The sequence below is a fragment of the Thalassophryne amazonica genome, chromosome 6 (genome assembly GCF_902500255.1).
Source record: "Thalassophryne amazonica chromosome 6, fThaAma1.1, whole genome shotgun sequence".
Lineage (NCBI taxonomy): Eukaryota > Metazoa > Chordata > Actinopteri > Batrachoidiformes > Batrachoididae > Thalassophryne > Thalassophryne amazonica.
In genome coordinates, this window is record NC_047108.1 from 111,381,701 (window position 1) to 111,404,526 (window position 22,826).

A 22,826-nucleotide genomic window follows, 5' to 3' on the forward strand; every position below is an offset into this window, starting at 1 on the left:
GCAGAGGGTCACCCCTTTGAGTCCGGTCTGCTTGAGGTTTCTTCCTCAGAGGGAGTTTTTCCTTACCACTGCTGCTCTTGGTGTTAGTAAGGTTAGGCCTTACTTGTGTGAAGCGCCTTGGAGCAACTCTGTTGTGATTTGGCGCTATATAAATGAAAATAAATTGAAATTGAAAAATCACGGCAGCGAGGAGACTCAAGCGAACCGGGCTGCAGCCATTGGCTGGTTCAAACCAGAGGGGCGGGATTTAAACCGCTCGTCGCGCGGTGTTTGTTTTCTGCTGTGAGTCCGTGGCCGCTGCTTTTCAGGTAAGATTTAGTTATTTATGTTTTTTATTCGGATTAAACCGCGGCGTCATGTTCCCGAGTAAAGGCCGCCAGCGCACAGACGCTGTTATTAGTTTTCGTCTTTTATTTTGTTCACAGGCTGACCAGCTAAAGGCGCTGCTCAGCGGCTAGTGTTAGCTTCAGATGGCTAATCATTTTAATCTATAGACTGAAATGTGCAGAACATGTTTGATTAACCTGCTTTGTCGGTTAATTATTGCTTTTAATGGGACATATACAGACGATTACTTATTTATTTATCCTTTATTTTTTTATGAGCTCATGTTTTTTTCATTTATTAACAGAGAGCAACGTACAGAAATACAAACTCATTAAAGATGTCATAATTACAAATTATAAGATAAGGGGGCGCATATAATAAATAAAATAAATACACAACATAGGAGCAAAGTCATACGATGTAAGACTTAAAACAAGTTGAGAACTGATGTGAGATGACTAGCAGATTTCCAGTCTACATGAAGAATAGCATGAAACAGGCGAAAGAGAAAGATTTCCATGACATTCAGAAGATCCTTTACAAAAATAATAGCTTTGTCATACCAATCTCTTATAAATATTGACTTCCTGCCAGCTGTGATTACCCTGTTATTCCATAAGATGGACCAATGAGGAGAGCAATTATGTTGAAATATTATTTTCCAGAAGTGAAGAATTTGTTTGTGAAAGTTTAATAGTTTAACAGGAATCTTACTAATTTCAAAGTCACATTTCATAAGAAATTCAATTCCACCCAGCTGTTTAAAAATTGAAAAAGGGATATGAAACCACACTGAATCTTGTTGCGTGATAAAGGTTTTTAGTCATTTGGTCCTAAATGTACCAACCATGGCTTCAAAATCCAGTGCATTAATGCTACCTATCTCGAATCTTTTAATTAATTTAGACCTTTTAATATCATGAGTCTTGTTTTTCCACAAAAACTGAAAACTAATTGAGTTAGCTTTCTTTATATTTTGTTGTGATATAAACATAGAAACATGGATAGACAACCTTGGAAATGCCATCTGCTTTGGTCAACATGTTTCTGCCAAAAATAGTCAAGTCTCTTGTCAACCAGTGGCTAAGACTTTTTTCATATCTACTAAGCGATCTGATATGTTAACTTCTTCTCCTCTAATTATATCTTTAGATACTAATATTCCCAAATATTTAATTTCATTTTCCACCCTGACTGAAATGTTTTTATGTATACAATTATGAATGAGAAGAATCTCACATTTTTTAATGTTAAACCCTAAATCTGAGGCCTTTGATAATAATGAAATTATATTAATGGCTCTCCTAACTATCTTATTTTTTAAAAACAATATTGTATCATCAGCAAACTGACTTATCTTGTATTTTTTGTCAAAAATATTAATTCCCTGAAATTCAGGACTATTATTAATTTGAAGGGCTAACAATTGGGTAGTCAAAATGGACAATTTGGGAGAAATGGGGCAGCCCTGATGAATACCTTGCTGGCTCTTAAATATTGAAGTAAGCCCCGAATTTAATGAAACTGAGCTGTAGATATCGCTATAAAACATCTTAATTAATGCACAAAAATTATCCCCAAAGCCCAAAAACTTTAGAGCATTTAACAGAAAGACATGTTCAATCGCATCGAATGCCTTGTAAGAATTATGACATGCAGCAACGAGGCTTTTATTTTAAAAAGTCACAGCGCGTATTCAGGTTTGATCAGACCTGATCGATCAGGGCATTTGATCGCACCGACATGCAGCGACGGGGCTTTTATTTTAAAGAGTCACAGCTGTTTTCAGGTTTGATTAGAACTGATCGATCAGGATGTTTGATGAGCGCCCTGACATGCAGCGACGGCACTTTTATTTTAAACTCACAGGTCCTGCTGTTTCTGGATTTCTGAGTTGAGGTTCGATTCCCTGTTCTGAGCACACACAGGTGCTGTGGGCTGTGTGATCCTGTTCTCAGCTGATTCCTCTGGATGGAGCACTCAGTTCTTGGTTGTGTACAGGAGTGCCGTGTTGCACAAGCTTGCATGCAGTAACGCTGTGCTGCGCAGACCTGCTTAAAACTGTGTCCAGCGCGTTACGCCGAAGAAAATTGAACATGTTTAATTTCTTCCGTCCTACGCGTGTAGCTCTCAACATACTGCTGCGTTGGGAGAAAAACTCGACGTAGGTTACTCTCATGGTTAATTATTTTACCAGGAAATCTGTTAAACAGTACCATAACACCAGCTGCGTGACGTTCCGTGGCTGACAAAAATGGACTCACCCCATTGTAACTTCCAAAAATTAGTATCTTCAACAGAATGCGTTATTTTAGAAAAACACAACTAGTTTTTTGCTCCTTACACAAAAGAAAGAGCTTTCTGCTTCACATTGTTTTTAAGCCCCCTTGCATTTAAGGAAATAAAATATACCTGATGAATCATAAGATGCGCAGGAATGAGAGTTCTTTTCCTTAACTACAGTCAAATAAGGTGCATTGTACCGCTCAAATTAAATAGGTGAATTAGAACAACAAACTTTCCAAATGATGAGCTCTGTCTATTTGGAATCGACTCTTCTGTTGTTGATCAGCACATATCCTTCCCTCAGAAAAGCTCTTTGTGTCCTCTCTCTCCGGCATCCCGCACCAGCGGCCACAGCTTCTTGCGAGCTTCCCTGTCTTCTTTGAAGTTTAGTAGATGATATCTCGGCAGCAAGGTGGAGTTGCTGCCCGGCTTTTATGGTGCTGTGGTGATGAGTGACAGCTGGTGCTGTTGATGAGTGACAGCTGTCTCCCGGTTGCTCCGACGCCCTCTCGTGCCTGAAGCCCACACTTCAGGCAGGGCGCCCTCTGGTGGTGTGCCAGCAATACCTCCTCTTCAGCGGCCCACACAACAGGACCCCTCCCCAACGGGCGCCTCCCGGCGCCCGACCAGGCTTGTCGGGGTGTAGGGTGTAGAAGTCGGCCAGGAGGGCCGGGTCCAGGATGAAGCTCCTCTTCACCCAGGAGCATTCCTCAGGTCCATACCCCTCCCAGTCCACCAAGTACTGGAACCCCCGGCCCTTCCGACGGACGTCCAGGAGCCGGCGTACTGTCCATGCCGGCTCTCCGTCAATGATCTGGGCAGGAGGCGGCACCGGTCCGGGGGTGCAGAGTGGTGAAGTGCGGTAGGGCTTGATCCGTGACACATGAAAGACAGGATGGATCCGCAGTGAAGCTGGTAGTTTCAGCTTCACTGCGGCCGGACTGAGGACTTTGAGGATGGGAAACGGTCCAATACATCTGTCCTGGAGTTTGCGGGATTCCACTTGTAGTGGGATGTCTTTGGAGGATAGCCAAACCTCCTGCCCGGGCTGGTATACAGGGGCCGGGGAACGCCGGCGGTCTGCATGGGCCTTGGCCCTCATCCGGGCTTTCAGCAGGGCAGAGCGGGCAGTACGCCACACCCGACGGCACCTCCTGAGGTGGGCCTGGACCGAGGGCACCCCGATGGGTTCCGTTCCAGGGCCTCCCGGATGGTCTTCTCCATGTCCCAGGTGAGTGTGGCCACGACAGTGGAATCGGGGATGATGGTTTCCGTGGGATCTGACAGCTTGGTTTTGGTGAACCCGGGACAAGGCGTCAGATCCTTGGTTCTTGGTCCTGGGGCGGTAGGTGATCTGGAAGTCAAAGCGCCCGAAGAACAATGACCAGCGGGCTTGCCTGGGGTTCAGACGCTTGGCGGTCCGGATGTACTCCAGGTTCCGATGGTCAGTGAAAACCGTGAATGGAACCGCAGCTCCCTCCAACAGGTGTCTCCACTCCTCAAGAGCCTCTTTCACCGCAAGGAGTTCTCGATTGCCCACGTCAGTTTTGCTCAGCCGGGGTTAACCTGCGGGAAAAATAGCCACAGGGGTGGAGGACCTTATCGGACTCCCTGCTCTGGGACAGCACGGCTCCAATCCCTGAGTCAGAGGCATCCACTTTGACTATAAACTGGCGGTTAGGATCGGGCTGCACCAGAACTGGCGCAGTAGAGAACCGGCGTTTCAACTCCCTAAACGCGGCTTCGCACCGATCCGACCAGGTGAAGGGGACTTTGGGGGAGGTCAGGGCTGTCAAGGGACTGACCACCTGACTGTAACCCTTAATGAACCTCCTGTAGAAATTTGCAAAGCAGAGGAACTGTTGCAGCTTCCTACGGCTTGTTGGTTGGGGTCAGTCTCTCAGCACCGCAATCTTGGCCAGATCAGGGGCGACGGAGTTGGAGGAGATTATGAACCCCAGGAAGGACAAAGAAGTGCGGTGGAACTCGCGCTTCTCACCCTTCATAAACAGCCGGTTCTCCAACAACCACTGCAGGACCTGACGTACATGCTGGACATGGGTCTCAGGATCCGGGGAGAAGATGAGTATATCGTCTAGATATACGAAGACAAACCGATGCAGGAAGTCCCGCAAGACGTCATTAACCAAAGCTTGGAACATCGCGGGCGCATTGGTGAGGCCGAACGGCATGACCATGTACTCAAAGTGACCTAAGGGGGTGTTAAATGCCGTCTTCCACTCGTCTCTCTTCCAAACCAGGTGGTACGCATTCCTAAGATCAAGTTTGGTGAAAATTTGGGCTCCATGCAGGGGCGTGAACACCAAATCCAACAGAGGTAACGGGTATCGGTTGCGAACCGTAATTTCGTTCAGCCCTCTGTAATCGATGCATGGATGGAGTCCACCGTCCTTCTTGCCCACAAAAAAAGAAACCTGCACCCATCGGGGAGGTGGAGTTCCGGATCAACCCGGCAGCTAACGAGTCCCGGATGTAGGTCTCCATTGATTCGTGTTCTGGACATGAGAGGTTGTACAGCCTGCTGGACGGGTACTCAACGCCCGGGATCAAATCAATGGCGCAATCGTATGGCCGGTGCGGGGGGAGTGAGTGCCAGATCTTTGCTGAAGACATCAGCAAGATCGTGGTACTCCTCAGGCTCCGCTGTCAAATTGAGGGGACCTTTGACCTCCTCATTAGCTGTCACACCGGGTGGAACCGAGGATCCTAAACATTCCCGGTGGCAGGTTTCGCTCCACTGCGTCACAACCCCAGACGGCCAATCTATCCGGAGATTGTGCTTTACCATCCATGGAAAGCCCAAAATCACTCGGGAGGTAGAAGGTGTTACACAAAACACAATCTCCTCCCTGTGATTCCCAGACACAACTAATGTGACAGGCTGTCTCTGGTGCGTGATTAATGGGAGATAGGTGCCATCTAGTGCCCCTACCTTCAATGGTAGGGGCTCCCTCTAGTGGCCCTACCTTCAATGGTGAAGGTAGGGCCACTAGAGGGAGCCCAACTTCCTTTGCCCATTTGCTGTCCAGCAGATTCCCTTCCGACCCCGTGTCCACCAGTGCTGGGGCGTGAAGGGTTAGATCCCCACTCAGGATCGTGACTGGGATGCGTGCGGATTTATGGGGTTTCCCCACGTGAGTTTTATGACCCACCTGCCCAGTCTCTAAGGGCGGGTGTTGTAGTTTTAACTGCTTGGGGCAATTCCTCTGTATGTGCTCAGTCGAGCCACAGAAAAAACACTCCCCGCGTGCCATCCTCTGTTGTCTGTCATCTGATTTAACTTTGGCCCTGCTCGTGTCCATAGCTTCGTCAGCAGGGGGAGCTGTTGCCACACGGCGGCACCCTTTCGGACCCGGAAGGAAGAGGGACGGCTCGTGCCCGGCCACGCCCTTCGCCCCGCTCCCGACGGTGTTCTTCTAATCGGTTGTCTAACCGTATAACCAGGTCGACAAGCCCGTCAAAATCCCGCGGTTCTTCCTTAGCCAGCAGATGCTCCTTCAGGACCGGAGACAGTCCGTTTATGAAGGCAGCGCGGAGTGCAACGTTATTCCAGCCGGACCTCGCTGCCGCGATGCGGAAGTTGACTGCATACTTGGCTGCACTCCGACGCCCCTGTCTCATCGACAGCAGCACGTTCGAAGCAGTCTCGCCTCTATTGGGGTGATCAAACACTTGCTTGAACTCCCGCACAAACCCAGCATATGTTGTTAGGAGCCGCGAATTCTGCTCCCAGAGCGCCGTAGCCCAGGCGCGTGCCTCTCCTCGAAGCAGATTTATTACATAAGCCACCCGGCTTGCATCTGACGCGTACATGACGGGACGCTGTGAAAAGACGAGCGAACACTGCATTAAGAAGTCTGCACACGTCTCGACACAACCTCCGTACGGCTCCGGAGGGCTTATGTATGCTTCAGGTGACAGGGGGGTTCGTTGAACGACCACTGGAATGTCTGTTTTTGGCACTTGGTCAGCAGGAGGAGGCGCTGCAGCAGCTCCCTGTGTGTGCGCTTCCACCCGAGCGGTGAGAGCCTCCATCCTCCAATTGAGTATAACGTTCTGCTCAGTTACCAAGTCCAACCGAACAGTGAAGGCGGTTAAGATTTGCTGCAGCTAACCTAACGCGCCTGTGCACCTAGCGTTACCATTTTTTGTTTCATCCGATGGTTGACGCCCCTCGGGATCCATGACGTTGGCCGAGATATCCTGTTGGGAAAGTGTAGTGACACGGACCCAGAACAGGGGGCGTAAATGAACGGACAATGGATAAATCAAAATATAACAGTTTAATGTTGCGAAATGTGCACAACGGAATACAGACAAATGCAGTTTGAGAACGATAATCAATTGTACAAAAAAAGAGATGTGTGGGCAGGCTTGAGGATAGAAGACGTCTGTCCAGAGAAGAGCCGGGTCCCACACGACTTCCGCCGCCAACGGGTCTGAAGAACACCGGAGCCGACAAGCTCTGAATCTCCAGGTGGCCACCGTCTCCAGCTGTCAGACCTGGTACTGCTGGCAGGAAGCAGAGACAGTTAATGGTGGGTGTGTGGATAAATCCTCAAACAGAGAAAAACAGTTCTTCCGGGAGGGAGCACCTCCGAAATAGGAACACGACAGCAGCTCCTGTTACCACTTATCTGGTTGGAGTGAGAGGCGAAGACGTTGGCACTCTCACTGACCGCCAACCCAGCTGACAGGGCACCACAGGACAACAGCTGCAAACAGATCACACGTAAGTCAACGTTCAGACACAGCAGAGAATATTACCTAGTTTAGTAGATGATATGTCGGCAGCGAGGTGGAGTTGCTGCCCGGCTTTTATGGTGCTGTGGTGATGAGTGACAGCTGTCACTCCCGGTTGCTCCGACGCCCTCTGGTGCCTGAAGCCTGCACTTCAGGCAGGGCGCCCTCTGGTGGTGGGCCAGCAGTACCTCCTCTTCAGCGGCCCACAGAACATATGCATTTCTTGACAGACTCTGGCATCTTTTTAGGATGGGGAGAATTGCCATTGCATCTGGCTTAGTTAAACTTGACAACTTGTTAGAAATCTTCTTGACTTCGTATTCCATCCACACAGTTTTCAAAGGTTTCCAGATGAACTGCTAAAAGTTGTAAAATGCGCACTAGTTTGCACTCAAGGATTGATAGAAAAAAATGAATACCGGAGCCTGCAAAGTGTGACTGCTCACTCCGCCATCTTGGATCCTCTCACCATTATGAGCTCATGGCACACGGTGTCCTAAACAGGAAGTGCCAAATTTTAAATCCACAGTAAAACAGGAAATGTTCAAATGTCAAACTCTTCCTGGATTGACAGACGAGATCCCATGCAATCTCATGGAACTCAGTGGCAAGCTCACACTCAAACAGGAAGTGCCAAATTTTCAGTCAGTGAAACAGGAAATGTCAAATGTTGAATGCTTCCTGGCATTGGTGGTGCTACAGTGGAGGCCAGGGTTTCACTGGACTCCCCTGAAATCTGATTGGACACAGATGATTGACATGTCACGGCACCACATGTCTGCTAGGTTCCTCCTGTCCAGTAGTTGATGCTGTGTACCATAAAAAGTTCTAATCCACCTTAGTAGAAGAAAAAAAATGTTTGCTTCAAATTTGAACTGAACACATCGTTTGAACTATGTACTTCTAATCACACCAAACTTATATTGGTGAGTAAACTACCGAATGTTATGCCAGAAATGAGGTCCAGGTTATTAAATCCAGCATTTCTCCTTTAATTCAGGTCGCCTTAGATGCACATGTTTAAGCTAACAGACAGCAGGTGGTTCATGCTCTGTTGGCTTATTAGTGCATCAGATAACTGAAACAATCCTTCAAATGGTGATACAAGCTTCAAATTCAGCACAAATAAAGCTGGAGCAAAATTAATGGAGCGACTGTAACTTTTGACCCCTGTACAAACTGAAACTGACCTTTGTCACCATTCTTGCTTTTACCTCATAACTCCATAACATTCAGTCACAGATAGTCCAAACTATACCTTTTTGGAATCTTTATGATCAGACAAATAATGTGGTGTAGTTTTCTATATTATTGGAGCATCTTTTAATTTTGACCCCTGTGTAATTCTTCAGTTGACCCCTACCTGGCTGCCTATTGAAAATTCAAGTGGCCAATCAGTTCTTTAAAGAGTTCATGTCTATGGATTATTTGTGCCGAATTTGAATTCTTGCATCACCATTTGCAGGATTCCACTCTAAATAGTCTCTTATCTGCTGCACTATACGAGGTCTCTTGGATAATAAACCGACCTTTATTTTTTTTTTTAACTATATGGATTTGAATGACATGCGATTACACCAATCATGCTTGAACCCTCGTGCGCATGCGTTTTCACGCGTGTCGGTGACGTCATTTCCCTGTGGGCAGGCCTTGAGTGAGATGTGGTCCCGCCCTCTCGGCTGAATTCCTTTGTTTCACACGCTGCTCGAGACGGCGCGCGTTGCTTTATCAAAATTTTTTCTGGACCTGTGAGGAATATCTGAGTGGACACTATTCGAGAAATTAAGCTGGTTTTCTGTGAAAAGTTTAACGGCTGAGAGATTATGGGGTGTTTCTGTCGGTGTAAGGACTTTCCATGCAGCGGGACGTTGTGCAGCGCTTCCAGGCGCTGTCTCGGCCTGTTTCGAGCTGAAAACATCCTAATTTAAGGCTTAATTCACCCAGGACATCGTGAGAGAACAGAGAAGATTCAGAAGAGGCCGGCATGAGGAATTTATGCGGACATTCCACTGTTTAAGGACATTTTTTTAATGAAAGACGTACGCGCAAATTCGCGGAGTCGTTTCCGTGACGACTCGGCAAATCTGTGTGCGCCGCGACAGGAAAAACACCTCCGTGTTGAAAACCATTTGTAGAATTCAGGCGGCTTTTAATGGCTTTCAACAAGTGAGTAACTGAGAAATTGTTTAACAGCTTGGGCATGTTCCAACTTGCCCGTTAAGATTTCCAACGGAGGTGTTTTTCCTGCCGCGACCCCCCGCGGTCGGGTCCAGCCCGACATGCGACTCTGCCCGCACGTTCTTTCATTACAAAATGACCGTTAACAATGGAATGTCCGAATAAACTCCTCATGCCGACTTCTTCTGAAAGTTCTCTGTTCTCTGACGACTTACTGCGTCAACAGAGCCTGAAATGTGGAAGTTTTCAACTTGAAACGGCGAGGCGCTGCCGCCTCGAAGCGCAGATCGCCGTCAGGCGCCGTGGACCGTCCTTAAAGCGACACTACCAGACCAAAATCTCTCATCAGCCGTTAAAATTTTTACCGAAAACCAGCTGAATTTATTGAATGGTGTCAACTCAGTTGTGCCTTACAGTTTTGAAAAATTTTTTATCAAACAAAGCAACAGTCTCTGAGCCATTCCTAAACAATGAAAAAAATCGACGAGCGGGTGGACGACTCCTCACTCAAAGACTGTCCACAGGCGAATGACGTAACCGACAGGCGTGAAAAAACTCTCGCATGCCCACGAGGGTTCAAGCATGTCTGATGTAATCACACGTGATTCAAATCCATATGGTTTTTGAAAAAAATAATAAGGTCGGATACTTTTCTAAGAGACCTCTTATATGAGATGTAATATGCTGCTCCTCACTGTTTCTCCGTTGCCCTCAAAGGTATTGGAACACTTGGAATTTCACGCATTTTAATTTGTTTATTCCATTTCAAATACTCTTTTTTTCCTAACATTATCTTCCTTAACTCAAACTGAAAGCAAATCTCTACAAATTGATATAAATTAATTAAAAATATAAAATCCAGCTTCCTGATGAAGTGGTGTAGAGGAGGATTTTCTTAGAAAGAAGACCTGAAAGTTCACATACAATTTGACAGAAAGTACATTTGAGATGAAAGCCTAGATTTGATGTTTTGGTGAAAGAAACTTTAATATTTCTTCATAATTGATGTAAATAAAGTCCAAGACACATTCAGTGACTTGAAAATGTTCGTTTCCATTCCCTGACTTATCTAAAGAAAACTGGCAATAAAACTGATTATTATTTACAGGTTTTAGCAAGTTTTAGAGATTTGCCTTCAGTTTGAGTTTGAGGAAGATAATTTTAGAAATTTTTATATATATTTTTTATTTATTTCTTGTATTTAAAATGGCATAAACAAATTAAAATGTGTGAAATTCCAAGTGTTCCAATACTTTTGGAGGGCACAGTATCCTAACCTTATGATGAATGCAAAATGAGTGTGGTATTATTAATGTTTTGTTTAAGAATGTTTAATTTTCACTGTTGCTGCACTTAGTGTCAAATCATAATCATATCATATTGATATAAAAATTCAGTAAGGTACAGTAGTGTTCAGAATAATAGTAGTGCTATGTGACTAAAAAGATTAATCCAGCTTTTGAGTATATTTCTTATTGTTACATGAGAAACAAGGTACCAGTAGATTCAGTAGATTCTCACAAATCCAACAAGACCAAGCAAGCATTCATGATATGGACACTCTTAAGGCTATGAAATTGGGCTCTTAGTAAAAAAAAAAAAAAAAAAAAAAAAAGTAGAAAAGGGGGTGTTCACAATAATAGTAGTGTGGCATTCAGTCAGTGAGTTTAATTTTGTGGAACAAACAGGTGTTAATCAGGTGTCCCCTATTTAAGGGTGAAGCCAGCACCTGTTGAACATGCTTTTCTCTTTGAAAGCCTGAGGAAAATGGTACGTTCAAGACACTGTTCAGAAGAACAGTGTAGTTTGATTAAAAAGTTGATTGGTGAGGGGAAAACTTATACACAGATGCAAAAAATTATAGACTGTTCATCTACAATGATCTCCAATGCTTTAAAAATGGACAAAAAAAACCCAAAACAGAAATGCGTGGAAGAAAACAGAAAACAACCATCAAAATGGATAGAAGAATAACCAGAATAACAAAGACTCACCCATTGATCAGCTCCAGGATGATCAAAGACAGTCTGGAGTTACCTGAAAGTGCTGTGACAGTTAGAAGACGCCTGTGTGAAGCTAATTTATTTGCAAGAATCCCCCATAAAGTCTCTGTTAAATAAAAGACGTGCAGAAGAGGTTACAATTTGCCAAAGAACACATCAACTGGCTTAAAGAGAAATGGAGGAATATTTTGTGGACTGATGAGAGTAAAATTGTTCTTTTTGGGTTCAAGGGCGGCAGACAGTTTGAGACGACCCCCAAACTCTGAATTCAAGCCACAGTTCACAGTGAAGACAGTGAAGCATGGTGGTGCAAGCATCATGATATGGGCATGTTTCTCCTACTGTGGTGCTGGGCCTATATATCACATACCAGGTATCATGGATCAGTTTGGATATGTCACAATACTTGAAGAGGTCATGCCCTTGAAATGAGTATTTCAACAAGACAATGACCCCAAGCACACTAGTAAACGAGCAAAATCTTGGTTCCAAACCAACAAAATGATTGCCTCGGAGATGTGAAGAAATCACGATAAACTGTGGTTATACAACTAAATACTAGTTTAGTGATTCACAGGATTGCTAAAATATCAGTTTGAACATAATAGTTTTGAGTTTGTAGCATCAACAGCAGATGCTACTATTATTGTGAACACCCCCTTTTCTACTTTTTTTTTTTTTTTTTTTTTTTTTACTAATAGCCCAATATCGTAGCCTTAAGATTGTGCATATCATGAATGCTTGGTCTTGTTGGATTTGTGAGACAGCATGTTTATAAGTGACATTTATATGACAATATTGAGATGCAATAATTTGGCCATATTGTACAGCCCTACTGTCAACTAGCTAAAAACCTTGAATAATTTACATCTACATTTAAAAAAAAATGCTTAAAGTGGTAGGGGAGTTAAGTGGGCTGTAATTAGGGGGGTCAGCTGAAAAGCAAAAAAAGAAAAATGCTTAAAAAGGTGGGGAGTATGGGGGGGTTGGGGGGCGGGGGGGCAGAGCTCCTCCAGAATATAAAAGGCAAAATAAGGAAAATGCTTAAAAAGGTGGGGAGTATGGGGAGCAGAGTCCCTCCAGACGATGAAAGGTTTTGGTCAATGCCGCCAAGAACCATTTTACTGAAAAAAGTCTGAAGGACCTAAAACACATGGTTAGATGGTGAGGAGCTTTTGCAGGCATGTGAGAAGCAAATAAAGAAAAATGCTTAAAAAGGCAGGGGTCTGCGGGGCGGAGCTGAAAGGTTTTTGCCATGCTAATGCTCCCTTGAAGCATTTACTCAAAATAGTCTGAAGGACCTAAATGACATGGTGAGATGCTGACGAGCTTCGCTCGTTCATGTTCAGGTGTTGTGAAGATAGCAAATAGCTTGAGATCAGCCTCCAGTCCTGCAGGTGGCAGCATATCACGGCAGCGAGGAGACTCAAGCGAACCGGGCTGCAGCCATTGGCTGGTTCAAACCAGAGGGGCGGGATTTAAACCGCTCGTCGCGCGGTGTTTGTTTTGTGTTGTGAGGCCGTGGCCGCTGCTTTTCAGGTAAGATTTAGTTATTTATGGGTTTTATTCGGATTAAACCGCGGCGTCATGTTCCCGAGTAAAAGCCGCCAGCGCACAGACGTTTAGTTTTAGTCTTATTTTGTTCACAGGCTGACCAGCTAAAGGCGCTGCTCAGCGGCTAGTGTTAGCTTCAGATGGCTAATCATTTGAATCTATAGACTGAAATGTGCAGAACGTTTCATTAACCTGCTTTGTCGGTTAATTGTTTTTTTTTTTATGGGACATATACAGCCGATTACTTATTTATTTATCCTTAATTTTATGAGCTCATGTTTTTTCATTTATTAACAGAAAAACGTACAGAAATACAAACTCATTGAGGATAGGAGCAAAGTCATACAATGTAAGACTTAAAACAAGTTTTTTGAGAACTGATGTGAGATGACTAGCAGATTTCCAGTTTTTCAATCTACATGAAGAATAGTATTATTTAAATTCACTCATGAAACAGGCGAAAGAGGGCTTAATACCTCTCACAGGAATGACATCTCGTCACCAGTAGTCTTTTAAAATTATTAACAGAACAATGTGCAGAACATGTTTGATTAACCTGCTTTGTCAGTTAATTGTTATTGTTTTTGTGGGTCCCGTTTCGACTGAACACCGACAGGAGCCGATGGGAGGCCTAAAATCAGTAGTTTTACATGTATTATATTGTAAACAATAACTTTGAGTGTAAGGCATTGAAGCCAGTTTGAAAATTACACCACAATGACAGTGGACAGAAAAGTATAGATTTATACTTAAGTTACAAAAGCTTTTAATTAATGACAAACTGTAAGGTTAAATAACATAATCTCTTAACGTTTTAGGACACTGAGGAGTCATTATTTATCGGTTGGGGGGTGGTCGGTTTTCAAATCATGACATTTGGAGGTTTGGGAGATTTAAATTTACAGAATTTAGGGTGGGGGAATTTAAAATCTGGAGAAACTTTAGTTGAAACACCCCCAGAATTCACCAGATGCAAGCTTTCAAAGTCCAAAAAAAAAGAAAAATTCAAGTATATTGTCTCAAATATAAAACTTCTATCAGCATGTTATGTTGTATGTATGTGCAAGGCTGCAAGTATGTCAGCATATTGAATACTGATCAAATACCAGTACTACAATGTTTTGAAAATAGCTATGTTTAAAATTTAACCTATTACTATTATTATTATGATTTTCTTTTATTTTGTCTTTTGATTTTTAAATGGACCGCATTGTAAAGAAGCCTTTTAGAGAAGTTTAGTGTTAGTGGCTGGCGATCACCTTAGTATTTCTTCTGTTTTTCTTCTTGCTTAATGCTGACAAATTATACTTGTTGTCTTTCTGACGCCGGATGTTTTTTTCCTCTCTGAGGTGCAACTCCATTCAGAGATGCATGTGGTGTCTGTTTCTGAAACCCTCCTGTTCTGTGCACCGGCAACATCTCCTGTATATTCATTTTGTGAATTGTTTTGTAATTTGTCAGTAGCATGGCCCAAGCAGAGGGTCACCCATTTGAGTCTGGTCTGCTTGAGGTTTCTTCCTCAGAGGGAGTTTTTCCTTCCCACTGTCACCTGTGTGTTTGCTTTGTGGTTGGTAAGATTAGACCTTACTAGTTAGAAGTGCCTTGAGGCAACTTTGTTGTGATTTGGTGCTATATAAATGAAATAAATTTTCATTTTCTTGTCATCCATGTATTTACATATATAAAAATCATTCAATCAATTCTAGCAGCACAGATCTCTGGTGCAAGTATGATTTATTGAGGAAGATTTTTAACAAATCAGGTTCACTAAAATAGCCTGATGGCTTGCATTATCTGAGCGTTTTGTGACCAAATGTCTGCTGGAGGTGTTCTATCCAAATATATATCAGTTGGAGTAAAAATCTGTGGTAGAGGTCAGATTCTGCTGTGGCTGCTGATGTGGACAGCGGCAGGAGTTTGTGTGACTGACGAAAGAAAAACCTCAAACACTTCATCAACTAGAGCGCACACCTCTGCCAACACTAGTTTCCAGTTCCACAAATTTTTATCTTGGAAAAAATTTTTGAAGTCCTGTTAGAAGTGAGTTTTCATAAGCTAAAATATAATACAAATTATAGAGCAAAAGGGCTTTTCAGTGTCAAATATCTGCAATTCGGATCGGATGCGGATCAAGCTTTGTCTGTTCCAGAGTGCCAGTTTGCACCTCATTGTCACAAATAAGTGATTGGCGCATGTTTAATTAAGATATCATTTAAAATGTACATTAAATGGTGTTTTAATGTTAATCTTAAATGGGCACAACATCTGTAATCCAGATCAAACTTTGTCAATTGATAAAGGATACTATCCTACATAACATTCTCAAGTGTTTTCTTTTTTGACAGAATTATGAATTTCTGAAAATTTGTTCGTTAAAGGAGTGATTTTTTTTTTTTTTTTTTTTTTCCCTGACTTTGCCCTTTGACTTATCTAGAAAAATTGTCATGTCATGATATGAATCTTCAGTAAAATTTCATAACTATATGAAATATTGTGGGTTACAGGCTGTTCACAAACAGGGTTGAAAACATAACACCTTACATCCGCTAATGGCGGCAGTAATAAGTGTTGTTTTGCTCTGACTGCAGGCAGTAACAGTGTTTCTGAAAATATTTTCAACTTGAAGCGCTCTTTGATTTTTTTTCCTTTTTCGTTCCAGGCCACCACAACAGATCCAATAGGGATCCACGTGTTGAATTAATTTTTTTTTTTTTCTTCTTCTTCTTCTTTATAAACTGAGGCCCATTTTATCAAAGCTGAGTGGGAGTTTCCTCCCATGTCCAATCTGGCTCTGAAGATGGGCACTGATGACGGGTACAGGAGACAGAATGTCTCTGCATAGCCGATTGTTCTACATGACAACCCCGTGCTGTCCCTTTTCCTCGAAGTTCCACAGTTACAGCCAGTTCTTTAACCCTCATCCATAGAACGTGGCTCCACTCGTGTTCATGGTGGACTCTTTTTCATGTTTTGTCATTTCTTTTCCCACTGTGGTCCAGGATTTATCATGGCAGAAGGTGGTGTTGACTATGAATTTGACGCTCCATCCCAAGTTGTGGACTTCGGCGACTTGGACAAAGTAGATGATGCTGACACTTGGTTTGGTAAGTTTGTCATCAGCACTTCGGTCTCTGTATTCATAGTTTGACTGTAGTCACAGTATGTGATACCAGGTTTCTTCTGAGAAACTGGAAACCAGGGCGTAAATTATACAAAAAGACAAAGTTTGGCGTTCAGCCATTACGCTGCGTTCTCTCACTCCCCTTTTCTTTTAACTCTGCTCAAAAAAATCTCTGCTGGACACTGAGTCATTAGAAGTTTGTTGCCAGTTGATTGTCTTGCAGACTGAGGTCCATTGCCAAACATTTCTATCTATCTATTTATTTATTTTTAATAATCATGCAGCATTCACTGTTGTTCAGTCTCTGAATTAATGTTTTGCAATGTTGAGTGATGGAATGAATTCTCTTAGACACACACGCCCACACACCTCCAGTGCATACTGTGTGACCTGAATTGAAACCATCTTGTATTGAACTAAACTGACTTAACTTCCAATAAAATGACAAAAGTGTCTATGTTGCAGTGGCTGCATGTTTTCAAAAAAGGATGGGCAGCTGTACAAACAAAGATTTGCACTGTGCTTGGTTGTCACCACTTACGCCGTGTTCACATGTTGGCTGTAAGCGGCAGACTGTACACCCGGGGTTTATCTTTAATGAAGAGGAAAAACCGACAGCCACAGATGGATTGTTGTGCAGAAAGTTACCTGGATTTAATCGAGTGAATGTGACTAATTTGTGTGACATTGATTACAGAGAGGAATTGATCTGTATCCTCACAAAAAGTTAACTATCAACTGGGCTTAGAATCAGGATTTCCTGTTTTATTATAACATTGTGGAAAATGCTAAAATTGTTTTAGTGTAGTAAATTGTCTGTTGTTGGTTCTGAAACATCCTTGCCTCCAGTTTTCTGTTGCTGCTGACGGGAATTCTGCTGTGATGGCTGGTATAACCGTTTCACGACGGCCAATGTGAACATGCCATAAATGCAGACAATATGAGACAATGTATGGGTAGAGAAATCCACTGGTGCGAGGACAGACCAGTAAGTTTTTTTTAACCTATGTCTAGTAGACATTTTCCCCCAGCTAGACTGCCTACGAGGTAAAAATCTTGTCGGTCTTGTGATTTAAGGTGTTCGACAAGTTTGCCGATATAGTTTTTTCAAACTTGTGCTGAGACATTCCGAGATTAGATCAGAGTTTTGGACAGCAAGCCATCCAGACTCTATTTGGACAGTCAGTTTTCAAAAAAGGCAGCTGAAAAAGCAGTGAACGGCTTGCTCAAAGCCGTGTAAAATGTGGAGTTTTTCGAATGAGGTGTGTGGGGGGCTGAATGGAGCAGTGTCTCAATGCGATGCAAGAAGCATTTATCACATGAAGCAGGTAAGAACTCTGAACTTTAATAAGCTTTTAATTTTTAAAGGTATTTATTGTAGATCGTGAATTAATGTAGTTGTTTTATGTTCAAGCCCAAAACATGGCTGAGGAGAAAAAAAAAAACAGGATGAATTCCATCATCACTCAAATTAACTCCAGTCAGAATAAAAATACAAGCTGCTAATTCATTATTTTTCAAAGTTATTAGGCTGCAGGTATATGTTTTACTTATTTCAAAGTAAGTTACATTTTGTTCTTATTTTCAAAAAACACAGGGCATCAAATCAGTCTGCTTTGTTCTGTTCACTGTATATCAACATTTTACTGCACATGTCCAGGAATTTTTTTCCTTCTTTATAAGAGTTTGGTGTTTACATTTGTTCAACAAAGTTTTAACAACAATAGAATGTTCACACTTTTCTTTATAGCAGTTTTGTAATTTCAGAAATGCAACAGAAAACAACCACAACCCTGACATTAAAATGAATATAAAAAGTTTAAATTATTCCCAGTTTCTCCACTCGCACATTCAGAAGCCAAAAGTTCTTTCAGAGTTGTCTTGGTGGCTTCCCTCACTTGTCTCCTTCCAGCATGGACATTTAGTTTTTGAGAACTACCTCCCTGACACAGATTTACCATAAATTACCACACTGTTAGCAGACTGTATGAAACCAGTATATTTAATGATTTGTGAGGTCCGCTTTATTTTATTTAATATATATCCATTCCTACATTTGAGGCCTGCAGCATTTTCCAAGAAAAAAAAAGGTTTGGACAGGGCAATTTATTTTAAATGTAAGAATTAACCAATCATTTTTAAAGCCAATTTTGCAGAGAAACGTTAGGGGATGAACATTCATCATAAACATTTCCAAGTCACTGAATATTTCTTACATTTCATTTACATCGATCATTCAGAAATGCAGTAAATAGAAGTCAAAGTAAATGTCAGGATCATCATGTGTCCACCACATATTTCATATCATCCGAGCCTTTCTGATTTGGAGTTATAAAAAACAAAACAAACTTTACATACAGTCAACACAAACTGAAAACGTTTTATCATGCCGTAGATTGACAAATACAATACTGATTGAATACATACGCATGATGTGATGATTAATGCTGCATTGAGGCTCGCCGTCGGAGGCTCTGAGCTTCCAAATACCTAGTGCCATGACCTCGGACCAGTAACAAAATTAGTGCTATTGGTCCTGACCAGTAGGCTCAAAAAAATATTTCTCTTACCCTGCAATGCTCACATTCAATGGTGTTTGGCTACTGATCAAGTCCATGTGAATGAGATGTGTTGCACTGGTCACACTACCAGATACTGACTGGTTTTCTGATTCCTACCAGACGACACCCCCCCCTGTGCAGTAATCATGCAATCTAATGAGCATCATATACCACACCTGTGACGTGGGATGGACTATCTCAGCAAAGTAGAAGTGCTCACTAACACAGATTTGTGAACAGTATTTTGAGAGAACTTGATCTTTTGTGTATATAGAACATGTTATAGATTTTTGAGTTCAGCTCATGATAAAAGCAAAAACAAGTGTTCCATTTATATTTTTGTTCAGTGTGTACACCCCCAATTCCAATGAAGTTGGATGTTGTGTGAAATGTAAGTTTAAAAACAGAATACAATGATTTACAAATCCTCAACCTATATTCAATTGAATACACCACAAAGACAAGATATTTAATGTTCAAACTGATCAACTTTATTGTTTTTGTGCAAATATTTGCTCATTTTGAAATGGATGCCTGCAACACATGTCAAAAAAGCTGGGACAGGGGCAACAAAAGACTGGGAAAGTTGAATGCCCAAAGAACACCTGTTTGGAACATTCTACGGGTTAATTGGAAACAGGTGAGTGTCGTGATTGGGTCTAAAAGGAGCATCCCCAAAATGCTCCTTTTAGACCCTTCTGTTGATCACCCCATCTTTGCTGGGGGAAAAAAAATAGTCCAACAATTTAAGAACAATGTTTCTCCATGTTCAATTGCAAGGAATTTAGGGATTCCATCGTCTACAGGCCATAATATAATCAGAAAATTCAGAGAATCTAGAGAAATTTCTACATGTAAGTGGCAAGGCCGAAAACCAACATTGAATGGCGGCACTGCATTAAAAACTGACATTACTGTGTAAAGGATCTTACCACGTGGGCTCAGAAAATTTAAATCTCTGCCATGCAAAGCGAAAGCCATACATCAACAACATCCAGACACGCCGCCGCCTTCTCTGGTCCCGAGCTCATTTCAAATGGACAGATGCAAAGTGGAAAAGTGTGCTGTGGTCTGAGTCCATGTTTCAAGTTGTTTTTGGAAATCATGGACATCGTGTCTTCCAGACAAAAGAGGAAAACATGATTACTAGCACAAATTTCAGAAGCCAGCATGTGTGATGGTATGGTGGTGTGTTAGTGCCCATGGCATGGGCAACTTACACATCTGTGATGGCACCATCAATGCTGAAAGGTACATCCAGGTTTTGGAGCAACACATGCTGCCATACAAGCAACAACTTTTCAGGGACGTCCCTGCTTATTTCAGCAAGACAATGCCAAGCCACATTCTGCACGTGTTTACAACAGAGTGGCCTTGTAGTAAAGGGTGCAGGTACTAGACTGGCCTGATTGCAGTCCAGAACTGTTGCCCACTGAAAATGTGTGGTGCGTTATGAAACGCAAAATACGACAACGGCGACTCCGGACTGTTGAACAACTGAAGTCGTACATCAAGCAAGAATGGGAAAGAATTCCACCTACAAAGCTTCAACAATTGGTGTCCTCAGTTCTCAAACGCTTGAGTGTTGTTAGAAGGAAAGGTGATGTAACACAGTGGTAAACATACCACTGTCCCAGCTTTTTTGGAATGTGTTGCAGGCATCCATTTCAAAATGAGCAAATATTTGCACAAAAACAATAAAGTTCATCAGTTTGAACATTAAATATCTTGTCTTTGTAGTGTATTCAATTGAATATAGGTTGAAGAGGATTTGCAAGTCATTGTATTCTGTTTTTATTTACATTTTACACAACATCCCAACTTCATTGGAATTGGGGTTGTGTATATGCACACAATTTGAGCAATGGTGCTTCCATAAATTTGTCTGAGGTGAGTCATTAAAAATAAAAAAATGTTAGTGCACCACTGAAGTGTTATGATTGGCTAACTTTAGCTTAGCCTTTAGCTGCAGAATCACTCAGTCAAACTGACTAAACATTTTATAGTTGTAAGTTGTGTATAACCTCTTTACCAAATAAAGCTACACAATTTGTTACTGCAGTCACTATACGAAAACTCAACTTTAAATAATTTAGATTTTTGTTTTTTTCTATTTTGTTTGTCTTTATATTTTTTGACTTGTCCCATATCATGAACATTTCACCCCTGACATTTCATTTGTTTTTTGGTGGGATAATTAATTAATTTTCAATACCTGCTTACTCCAGTCAAGGATCACGTGGTTTGCGGGATAATGCAAGAAGCAATGAATGGATTTTGATGGAAGTTGGTGTGCAGACAGATTATGTTGCAGATGTGGAATATATTCTGGAACTGAGATCCAGAAGAATGCTTGGCACATGGTAACAGTTACCTCAAATTTGTGACTGTGTTGGTAAACAGAAGGATAATCTCATTGAAAATGAGGGGTTTGGCTTTTGGACTTGATCCATAACAAACTGGTATGTGTGCTTGCTGAGTGCCTTCTCGTCTGAGCATGTGATGGAGGAATGCACAGTGTGTGCAGGGGGTGTGGCCTCAACCCAGGAGCCAGCCAAGTGCTGTGTGCGTGTCATTGAAGAATGCACCATGCAGGGTACAAATTACACTGAATTTGCATTAAATGTGGTTGTTTTAACCAAGATTATGCTTAAAGATTTTTTTTTCCTCTTTTTCTGAACTACATCTAAGTTTTCTGCTTAACACTAACCTGTCGTTTTGCAGACTTACGGTTAATTCCTCTATATTCTCATTTCTAATTAAAAAAAAAAAAAGGCAGCAGTACACATCACAATGGACAGGTTAACATAATCGAGAGAACATTAAGAACAAATAAAATAGTCACCTTGGTTATTGTGAGTTGTAATGATGTGTGGGGGGAAAAACAGATTAGAATTTAAAGACAGGCACCGTGCACAAGAATTCCATTTGGGATCTCCTAAAACAGGCGTTCAGACAAGTTAACCCACATAGTTTCCATTCAGATTGGAGGACATTCCAGTCAGAAGGAGCAGAAAAACTGAAAGCTTTCTTTCCCGTTTCAGAGTGGACACGAGGTATTCAGAAAGATGACGTGTTGTTTGAACTGGGGATGCACTGGGCCCCATTTTTTCACTTCTGATCCCGATAACTGAATTTGGATATCTGCCGATACCGATACTTTTCCAATCTGATACAGAGCTCTGTTTGCTTTAATATTGTTGGTTTTATGAGGATTTTCTTAAAAGGAGACCTGAATGTTCAGCTACAATTTTCCAGAAGGTGCATCTAAGATGAAAGCCTAGATTTGGTGTTTTGGTGAAAGAATTAAGTACTTTTTTTTTTTTTTTTTTTTTTTATAGACTTAAAGAGAAAAGACAGCACTCTCTGTCTCTCCTTCTCAATTTTCAATTTGATTGTAGGGCTGTCACAATTAGGAATTTCTGGAGACAATGGTCAGGCAAATAATTGCGATTGACGATTATATTGTGTATTTTTTTCTTTTTCCCTTTATATTCTACTGTCGCAGTATGATTACACAACTCTGGAAGAACGTTTGACTTCTCTGAGTGGAGAAACCGGGAATAGTGCAACATTTGAATTTTTATCTTCATTTTACATATAGTCCCAACTTTTTCTGATTTGTGGTTTTCTGTTGCATTTCTGAAATTACAGAACTGCTATAAAGAAAAGTGTGAACATTTTATTGTTTTAAGACTGTGGAGCAAACGTAAACACCAAACCCTTATAAAGAAGGAAAAAATACCTGGACATGTGCAGGAAAACTGATATAAACTTAACAGAACAATGCAGGCTGATTTGACTCCCTTTTGTGTGTTTGTATAAATAAATCAAAATACAATAAGAGCCAACTAATTTTGAAATAATTAAAAACATAGCTACAGCTTAACTTTGAAAAATAACAGAAATCAGCAGCTTGTATTTTTATTCTGACTCTAGTTCATTTTAGTGTGATGAAGTCATCCTTTTTTTCTCATCAGTCACGTTTTGTGCTTGAACACTACATTAAGCTCAAGATTGAACAAATGCATA

General features: G+C 41.9%; 1 protein-coding gene across 1 annotated transcript in view; it reads left to right on the forward strand.

The window, feature by feature from the left end:
• Positions 1–207: 207 nt before the first annotated feature.
• The window catches only part of tpx2 (TPX2 microtubule nucleation factor), a 94,598-nt gene continuing 71,979 nt past the window's right edge, over positions 208–22,826 (forward strand). The window contains exons 1-2 of the mRNA XM_034173141.1: positions 208–308; positions 16,112–16,216. Coding sequence (XP_034029032.1) covers positions 16,120–16,216 — 97 coding nt within the window. The 5' untranslated portion in view covers positions 208–308; positions 16,112–16,119. The remainder of the gene's footprint in view (positions 309–16,111; positions 16,217–22,826) is intronic.